This window comes from Piliocolobus tephrosceles, chromosome X (assembly GCF_002776525.5).
Source record: "Piliocolobus tephrosceles isolate RC106 chromosome X, ASM277652v3, whole genome shotgun sequence".
In the NCBI taxonomy this organism is placed as follows: Eukaryota; Metazoa; Chordata; class Mammalia; order Primates; family Cercopithecidae; genus Piliocolobus; species Piliocolobus tephrosceles.
The window spans coordinates 83,040,598-83,050,577 of record NC_045455.1 but is presented as its reverse complement, the minus strand read 5'-3'; the positions used below and the strand labels follow the sequence as shown (position 1 = coordinate 83,050,577).

Sequence of the window (9,980 nt, the reverse complement as noted above, 5' to 3'; positions counted from 1 at the left end):
AGCTGATGTTTATCATTTCTCTTCAAGGCTTGAAGTTAGCAGCTTTATAGATATGGGGAATCCTGGTCATAAACCCAAGTGCATTTGCCAAAACAATAGGGTTAGCCTATCCCTTCCTGCGTTAAATTCTGGTGCTTATTTATCTTTCTTAATAATATTAATAAATATCCTTTGCATTATTTTTCTCCTTAATAGAGCACTTTCATCTGCATTAAAAACCTGTTCAGGCAGATATCCTTTCTTCTCAATGATTTTCTTAATGACATCTGGGAACTCATCTGTTGCAACTTGGTCAGCAGAAGCTGCTTATCTTGTTATCATGACATTTTCTAAGCCAAACTTTTTTCTAAAATTATCAAACCATCCTTTGCTGTCATTAAATTCTCCAGGTTTAGATCCTTTGCCTTTATTTTGTTTTAAGTTATCATATAATAACTTTGCTTTTCCTCAAATTATATTAAAGCCTGTAGGTATGTCTTCCTTGTAGCAATCCTGCACACACATAAAAGCTACATTTTCAGTACATGATTAAAAGATATTTCACTAAAAGGGCTAAGATTTTCATGTCTGCTGGTATAGCTGCAGCCACAACTTCATGAATTCCTTTTTCTTTTTTTTTTTTCTTTTTACAATGGTCCTTTTGCTGAGTTCATTTATCTTCAAATGATGCGTAACTGCAGCTGCAGACCTTAATTTATGCTACATAATAAGAAATTAAAGTTTTTCTTGTAATGTCATGACTTTTCTCTGCTTCTTAGAAGCACTTCCAGCATAACTAGTGGTACTTCTTATGGGTTCCCTGGTGTGAATCAAGGTTTACAATATAGCACAGTGAAAAACTCTTAAGAACTGCAAGAGATTACTTTTTTTTGCGATATGCAATTTACTGGAGAGAGAAACTACTCACATGGAGATGATGAGCATCACATGGAACTTTAAGCAGTTACTTGCAACACTTGAGCTCACTGAAATAGCAACAAGAGGTGGCTGTGAAATTATTACAGTAGTACAGTATGTACTACAGTTAATTTTATGCAGTTGTGGTTTAATATTGCATCTTTATGTTTACATTTCTCTCAACTGGGAATGACACCATGTAAGTCTGTGTTTGTGTGCATGTTTTGATAAATTTTAACCTTTAATAATGTATTGGTATATATTTTATGTTAGAAAATAACATACACTAGTATCTACACATATTTTATGCATTCATGAATACCTAACTTTTTAAATATTTCTAGGCTACATGGTTTATCTGTGAGTTTTTTCAAATTGTTACAAATCTTCAAAAATTTTTACAATATACTTGTTGAAAAAAATCCACATACAAGTGAACCCATACAATTCAAACCTGTGCTGTTCAAGGATCAACTATACTTTACTGACTCTGTCTACTCAAATGCTAATCTCATCTGGAAACACCCTCACAGATATATCCAGAAACCATGTTTAATCTGGGTACCCTATAATCTACTAAAGTTGACACAAAATTAACCATCACAGACCTATATGCCCAGATGCTGCTGGGCATCTCCACCTGGATGGTTCGTAGTCACCACAAGCATTGCGTGATCAGAGCTCATTTGGCCATCCTTTCTAACCTAGCTCTCTCCCTGCCCTGCTGCCCAACCGAATCTACTTCTCCTCTTCTTTGTTCCTATATCAGTTAAATAATTTACCACAAAGTTTTTCCAAGCTAGAAGATCCAGAGTCATTTTGAGATCATTCCTTTTCCCCACCCTTTCAAAACAAGCTAGTATATAGATCTTATTAGTTCTATTATAGCTCTGAAATACATTTTAAAAACTGTCCACTTCTTTGCCCACAAGCATTTTTCACCTGGACTGTTACAACAGTCTTTTAACTAGATTCATGGATCACTCTGCCCTTTATCATGCCAGTCCATCCTCAACAAAACCACTCGTCAATTCAGGTTACCAACCCAAAGCATCTCCTTTGCACCCTCAGGGGCCCACGCTAGCCAGGAAAGGACAGACTAGTCTGGCCTATGGGAAGGATTTTAGTTCCATGTCTTGGCCATGCTGGAGTTTGGGCAGAGGCAAACTGACAGCTCAAACTTAGCTCATGCAGATTAAAGACTTCCTCTCACAGTGAGGAGTGGTTCAGGCATAGCACTCGCTCAGCAGTGGGATAAGCCTACCTCCTGTGACAAGCAATGGGCATGATAACAAGAGAGGGAGGTATGAGCCTGGCAACCCAACCTTTCCTGCTGATTTGGGGTTTGTCCATGGGGATCTTACCAGTAATCTTGTCTTATCAGCTCTTGGCATCTTAGGATCATGTAACACCTAGACTGATCTGGTTCTCTCTGGGTCATGTGTGGCATCAAAGGTGTTATTTTGGGTTTAAAAGTATCTTCTCTGAGGTTAGTCAGATGAATGCCAAGTTTTCCTAAATATTCTACATTAGATAGAGGAAAGGAGTGGATTATAAAATGAAAAGAAAGGCAAGTTATCATGGATTAGTTTCAGCTCAGGAAGGGCAGGTGGTGAGATACCTCTAATACATCTAATGTGGAAACAAAAGGGGTGAAGAATACTGGCAAAGACGGGTGTAACTTTACAAACCTGCTCCCATGCCTAGTAATGCTCCAGGTCTGTCTTAAGTCCAAGTCTATTTTACTGTTAATACTCCAAGTCTGTTTTAATGGACTCCAAGTCCATTTTAAATCTCTTTCAGCAAAACCAGTGCGAGTTCACTTCTTGGCCTCTTGGCTCTAGTTTGCTCAACAGATAAAGTTCAAGCTCTTCCAGCTCAGGTGAGACATCCTGTCCTTTGACTCCCCTGGGCTCTTGTAGAATTCACAGAAACTTGTCATTGGGTGTTGTATGTATAGACCCTTCTCATCGTCTGTGGATTCTACATTTGTGAATTCATCTACTCACTAACATTTATTTGTAACCCTCGGATCAATACTTGCAGTGATTTCATGGTGATTTTTGGACATTTTCAGAGCGTAACAAATGGGAGTCACTGATGTGATGCACATTCCCAACTGAGGTCAGTGTGCTCACTCCCTTCTTGTTTCGGCTAACATACTATAAACATGCCCTTTGTATAGTCTATTAATTGCCTTTTTTTTTTTTTTTTCAAATTTTTGTGCTTTTGGGTGGTAATTTCACTTTCCAATGGGCCCTGGATGTTGCAGTAAAGTGCTGTCTAACGTTCTTAAGTACAAGAAGACTGGGGGTATGCCTCATGGAGAAAATATGTGTGTTAGATGAGCTTCGTTCATGCTTGAGTTACAGGGCTATTGGCTTGAGTTCAATGTTAATAAATCAACAATATAGTACATCCAGAAAAGGAAGTACATACACCAGTATGTACATGAGGCTGTTCTGGAAAGTGCTGAAGTGACATTTGTATTTCTTGAAGAAGCTATGGAAAAAATGGAAAAACAGCTAAATTTATGGATTCGTAAAATGACAACTGATTTTTAAAGTGTAGTAAAAAGAGCACTGTTGAGAGGTTGAAAGCCCAAGAAATTTACAGTTATGTTACCCAGCATTGGGGAAATGTTAAATCCTTCTCTGCTAAGGTTTTATTATAAAGAAATAGTGCAGATGACTAACTTGTAAGAAATATATATTAAATTAGGTGTCTTAAACAGAAACACAATAAAACAAGGTTATGTAGTGATGGGTTGATGAAAATGTTGTGACCTGAGGCTCACAGGAACCTAACCGTGTGTTTCTCCTAGGAGCAATGGTTCAGTATTCACTAATTCAGTGTTCACAACAACTTTATAGAAAGGAACTACCACAAACAATGAAAATTGACTGTATATCACAGTTTCTGCTCCACATTATGTCTTCTTTGTATTAACACCTCTGCCTACTTGTGTTCCACTCCTATTCACTGTTGAATAAATGTGTGCTGAGTGAATGAAAGTCTTATGCAAGCAAGTTTTCTGCAGAGATACAATATTACTGGGAATTTTGAGCCTCAGCTGTGCATCAGAAAGATGTAAGCTATGTGACATCTAGGAGGCTGATGAGTGGGATTATTAGAATGAAGGTAAACACTGTCTTTAAGAACACCTACAAAGGATATAGTCTGCCTATGGAATGTCAAAAATTGTACTTCATCAGTTGTTTAAACTTCATGACTTTGCAGCATTCCAGTGTTGCAAGGTCAGGTGTTTATTCACTCCTTGTGCAGTCAGCACACATTGATTTTGCCTTTGTGTCAGAATGTGACACTCCATTTGGTTGGGGTCTGTTTTATGCCTTTACATTTATCTTCCTGAGAAGGAACCATATGGCCAGTTTTTCCGTAACCAAATATTGAAAGACACAGGTGGAACAGTTTTATGTCTAAGAATTTCATGAAGAGTGTTTGGAATAATGTAAAAAAATTTTTTCTTTTCATATATTTTTTTAGTTGACAAATAATTGTACATATTTGTGGGGTACATAGTCATTGCATGTTTTGATACATATATAGTGACGAGATCAGGGTAATTGGCAGGAATCACCTTTAAATTCATATGATCCATATTGTCAGGACATCTGTAGCCTGCAGCTGCTAGAATGGCCATCACATTCTTTTCTTTCATGTAGAAGAGAAAGAGCGCCATTGAATTCCCCCTTTGCCTACGGTGAAAGCAAAACTTGCAAGTGACAGGGGAAAGTACATGAGATAAGGAGAGAGCAGAGTTGGGACAACTTTTGTAGGGGCATATGGTCTTCTGGGCTTCTGTGGCTTTGGAAGCCTGTGCCTGAGAATGTTTGAGAGCCTCTGCTTTCTTAAGGGCTCTCTCTGCTGATATTTAGAAGTGAAGCTCAGATTTCAAGGGTAGAAGGGAAGAGATTCAGAGTCGTTTGTGGCTACTTTTCATGGTCTAGTAGTGCAGCTGTAAGTCATTTCATTGAATCTTGATTTCTTGTTCACTTAACAAAAATAAAATGTAGCTAAAGAGTTTACTAAACCTTTGATAAAAATATTATGAATGTGTTTTTATAACTTCCAGATTTAAGGACAATTAAACATAGGAAAAAAATCCCCACTCATCACTTTAATCCCTTAGACCCAGGTTAAGGCACCCAGCCTGATAATAACAACAGCTTCCTTGTATCTGAAGACCGTATTGACCACAGACAGTACCAAGGAGTCAAAGTCATGGCAGGCTATCTTGGGAGAAATCTCCCTCATGAAGCAAGTTTTCCATTTAAAGATGAAGCATGAAAATCAACATCTATTTTATAGAAAATAGGAAATATTTAATATATATAAATTTATTTGCTTTGGCAATTATTTATTTACAATTGATGATTGATACCAACAATTGAGGTAAAAATATACATGAGGTATAAATATAATATTTAAATGCAATAGCATACTTTATTTCCATTGGCAAGATAACAATGAATACAATACTGTGGTATTTGACAAACAAGCTTGATGCATCGTTTTTTCTCCTTTTTTTCCCTTTTCCTTTTTTAAAAAAGATGCACCGTGTTGTTATGTAGCGGTGATATGATTACTATGTGCACAAAAACAAAAAAGTCAGATAATTCGAAGAGAGGGAGAGTCAGAAATACAATCACATTTGTTTTTATTCTGTTTTACGGATCTTCTAGGTCCTCGTTTCTGAGTGTGATTTTAGGCCAGCAGCATAGGCATCCCTGAGACTCCTTAGAAATGCAGAATCTCAGGCCCAGCCCAGATTACTTGGAGCAGAGTCTGCAGCTTCACAAGATCCCCAGGCCATTCATGTGCATGTGAAATCTGGACAAGCACCCCTCTGGGTGATACAAAGCCACTCACCCTCGTGTGCCTATCATGTTTTCCAAACAGGTAGGGTCCCATCTCAGGAGCAGGACTGGTGTTTAGCTAGACTAAACTTCACTAGCGATCTTGCTGATGCATACAAAGTAATCTGGCATATACGGTTAAAGAGGTTATAGCAGAAGGGACTTTGTTTTGCTCACAAAGCATTGCTCAAAAGGAAAATTAGGGATTTGCTGCTACCTTCTTAGGTAGACATGAGAATGAAAAATTTCTAGGTCATAATTCAAACTGTATGATTTTCCTTGCACCATACCAAACTCATAGAAAGCTTTTTTATTCCTCTCAATAAAATAATTGCACATTGCTGATAACAGAAACATTATATAAATGCATATAATACAAAAAAACCTGAAAACGCTCATTTGCTTTTCTTTTTTTCTCCAACACCGTTGCTAAATCATATCAATCTCTATTATGAATGACAAAAGAAAATCTCTCTCCCTGATATCAAACACACAATAAGTTATCTTTCTCTCCATTGCTGTTGAATTACAATAAAAAGCACATTCGATCCATTAGCAGTTGGTTAAAGGGAGTCAATTTGCTTAGTCTGTACAATAATAAATAAGGTTGGGTCAAATGCATAGGTAGCTTGGACTGGCTAGTGAAGAAACACAGAAGAATTAATAAACCCGACTATATTTTCTAAAACTAATCATCAAAGAACATAGTTTTGGTCTTATGTTAGTTAAAAACCCTGTCTTTCAGATTGTAAAAGGTGAATGAATTCCATTTTAAGAGTATCCTACACATAGCAAAAATGAATTCCCTGAAGCTGTAATGATCTAGGGTTTGAACGGAATGGTCACCATCTCCCTTTGTGTGGTGTCTGAAGTTGAATTCAGTGCAATAAGGAAACACCAATGAACTGTGGCCAAATAGGCCACTGGTCAAATAGATCGACATTTAACAACATTATGAAATGTATTTATAAAAACTTGAGACAACACAGGGGCTCCCTTTGGCTGTGAATAGGTAAAGGCTATGATATTCATCTCGATTGGGGTCTGTAGTGGTGGGCATGGGAGTGAGAGGTATCGTTTCTGTTTCAATCACTCGCACTGACTCCGGTGGTCCATATCTCACGGAAATTCCATCTTACTGCGCCCAGTGGTAACTCCTCATCTAGCCTTAAGTTTGGTAATGACTTCTCACCCTCCACTTTGCTTTAAGGAGGAGTAATTATTCTTTCCCTGCTTTATCCCAGAACTCCACTCTCAGTTTTTCAATAACAGAAACAAAACGACACGTAAGTCTCCTTTAATGTTATTTTCCTTTGGTTAACTAATCTTTGGTTAGGCATCAGGGCATGTTCACACCTTGGTGTTAGCAGCAGGTTCTGCACAGCTTACAGGGCAGTGGAGAGATGGGGCCCAGAGCCACTTGGAAAGAACTATGTGAGGAAGGGACTCACTGAGTCAGACAGCGTCCTTTTCAAAACACACAATTCTATATAAAATTGGTACTTTACATATATACAGTAAAGATGGAGATATACACACATATGTACATATGCTATACATACATTTATTTACAGTTAAGTATATACGCTTCTTAGAAGCCTTTAAATAGCAAATTAGGCAATGCACAAGGAATAATCCATTTAATTTTAAGTAATATAGATGAATGTTCTCATTTTAAAATTATATTAGTAGGGATGTAGCCATCTCCAGGAAGGCTAAGAAAGTTCTTGGAAATTCTTGCATCTCCAACATTCCAACTTCTTAACGTTTCCATTTTTAGGCATTAACCACGTCCGTCAGTTCCTCTTTCTCTCACTTTCTCACGTGCACACTCTCTGCCATACGCGTTACTTTAGTTTCCTCTTCCCTGAGTTTGATGTCACACTGGGGAAAACTCAGATTTTAGTTTCTGGGCCCTCAGCAATGAGGGGCTGGAAAGAGTTTCTAATCCTGGCAACTTCTGCCGCACACAGATGTCCAAAGCCTTTGCTATACCATTCTGGGGAGTGACCTCTGTGGGGAAAGAAATCAGAAAGGAAGTGGGAAAGGTTTTTTTTTTTTCAAATCCCAGCGATTAGTCATGGTGCACAGGGCTGCCCTTGGGCCCCGATGACCAGTGTACCTGCAGACAGTTCGGGCTGCTGCGTCAAGGGGCTCAGGACCTCATTATTCTGCCATCAGGGGCCTTGAAAACGTCCTGGCTGCTAAGTATTCATGCTCTCATTTCAGTACTCATCAGGTGCTTTCAAATGATACCAACCCCTCAGGGTAAAATGAAAAGATTCAGATGAAATCCAGAATTTACTGTGAAAACTCCGTTTTGTCTACCCAGACCAAGAACTGGGTTTAGCACCATGAATGCCTTGAAGGGGTTGGATTTAAGTTATTTTCTTCTCAAAGAACTACCAGAGGGAGCAGCAAAAGGGGGCAGACATAAAAGAAATACACGGTCGGGCACGGTGGCTCATGTCTGTAGTCCCAGCACTTTGGGAGGCTGAGGTGGACAAATCACCTGAGGTTGGGAGTTCGAGACCAGCCTGGCCAACATGGCAAGGCCCTGTCTCTACAAAAACATAAAAATTAGCTGAGTGTGGTGGTGGGCAGCTGTAGTTGCAGCTACTGGGGAGGCTGAAGAGGGAGGATCACGTGAGCCCAGGAGGTGGAGGTTGCAGTGAGCCCTGATGGTGCCATTGCACTCCAGCCTGGGCGACACAACGAGACCTTGTCTCAAAAAGAAACACAAGAGAAGGGAACTTTGATTTACTGAGTATCTACTATGTGTCAGGCTCTGTTGCTGGTGTGTGTTTCATGGGAGAAAGACAGAAATATAAGTGGGCATAAAACAGAAAATAAAGGCAAAGAGCTGCAGAATTTCAGGAAAGGGGGAAAGACAGAGGGGAGGCATACGTAGCCACCTAGGAAAGCACGCTAATGGCAATGAGGAAACAAATACCGTGAAATAAGAAATCAAGGTGACATCATGTGCTGTACAAGCTGAGACTCCCAAGATCTGAGCCTGCCATTAGGGGGTCAGCACTTACTTCAGGTCTGTCCTGCAGATGTGAGTCAGTCTCGACTTGCCAGAGCCACACGGTTCTATCAAGTACTGAGAGTCCATCACCACTGCTCGCACGCCACCCAGGAGCTGGGCTTCCTCATGCTCCACAGAGAGGGACACCAGGGTACACATTCCTTTGGGCAAATCAGTCTTCCAGGTCCTGTAGCAAAACAATCCACACATCAGTCATGACGGAGGGAGGAAGAAGAACCTGAACACAGAGCTAAGGTTTGTGTTTATATTTTCCTGCCAACAACCTGGGCTCAGATTCCAATGCTAGTGACTTGGATTAAGCTAATGGCTTTCATAAGCTTGTGTAAAGTTTATACAGAGAATTTTAAAGCAAGGATCTCAGTCTGGGACTTTGAGGCCAGAAACGGTCTTGCAGCTTTCAGATCTGCATTTGGAACTCCCAGCTCTGCTCGGCTGTGGAGGCTCCTACCCATTCTCGAAGAGGTGGTTTTACAGTTTAGGAATTAGAACTCACCCATTCGATTCATTCAGCAGACATCAATTAAGCACCTAGATATGCCAGGCTCTGAGAAGACACCAAGCACATAAAGATAGACACAGTCCAGGAGGAAAAACTGACACTCTAAACAGAATTCTAAAAGCACCGAGGTAAATGCATTGATAAGGTTATGCATGGAGGGCTCTGGGATCACACGGAGTGGGCTGCGGGAAGAATATGGAGAAGGCTTCCTGGAGGAGGGGATGCTCAAGGAGAAGTGAACTGGTACGCTTAGCTGGAAGGAAAGGAAACATATGTGGGCCTGCTTATTGTCTTCATATACTTGAGTGGCTCTTGAGTGGGAGAAGAAGTGAATATGGTTGATTTGACTCCAGAAGGCAGAGATAGAAAGGCACATTTCTGTGCAGGAGAGAAGCACTGTCTAACAATGTGCACTGTTCAGAAATGAAATGGGCTGCACTGGGAGGCAGTGAGTTCCCTGTTCCTGGAGCTATTCAAGCAGAGGTGGCTACCCCTTGAAAAAAGGTTGTGAATGGGAGTCAGGAGCTATGTGATCATCTGTGTAACAACCTCTAACTTACCTTTCTACCCCAGAGATCTATAATAATAGATCGTTTTATTAGAATTCCCATGATTTACTCCACAAATTCTATTCCCTTACTAAGCTATCTCC

The 9,980-nt window shown here is 39.8% G+C and overlaps 1 protein-coding gene across 3 annotated transcripts in view; it reads right to left on the bottom strand.

Annotated features, from left to right (window-relative positions):
• Positions 1 to 5,221: 5,221 nt before the first annotated feature.
• The window catches only part of STARD13 (StAR related lipid transfer domain containing 13), a 551,493-nt gene continuing 546,734 nt past the window's right edge, over positions 5,222 to 9,980 (bottom strand). For 2 of the 3 annotated variants that reach the window (XM_023208807.3, XM_023208809.3), the window contains exons 13-14: positions 8,819 to 8,995; positions 5,222 to 7,790 (exon numbers count right to left, since the gene is read on the bottom strand). In XM_023208807.3, coding sequence (XP_023064575.1) covers positions 7,673 to 7,790; positions 8,819 to 8,995 — 295 coding nt within the window. In that variant the 3' untranslated portion in view covers positions 5,222 to 7,672. The remainder of the gene's footprint in view (positions 7,791 to 8,818; positions 8,996 to 9,980) is intronic. The other variant, XM_023208808.3, reaches the window with a different exon arrangement.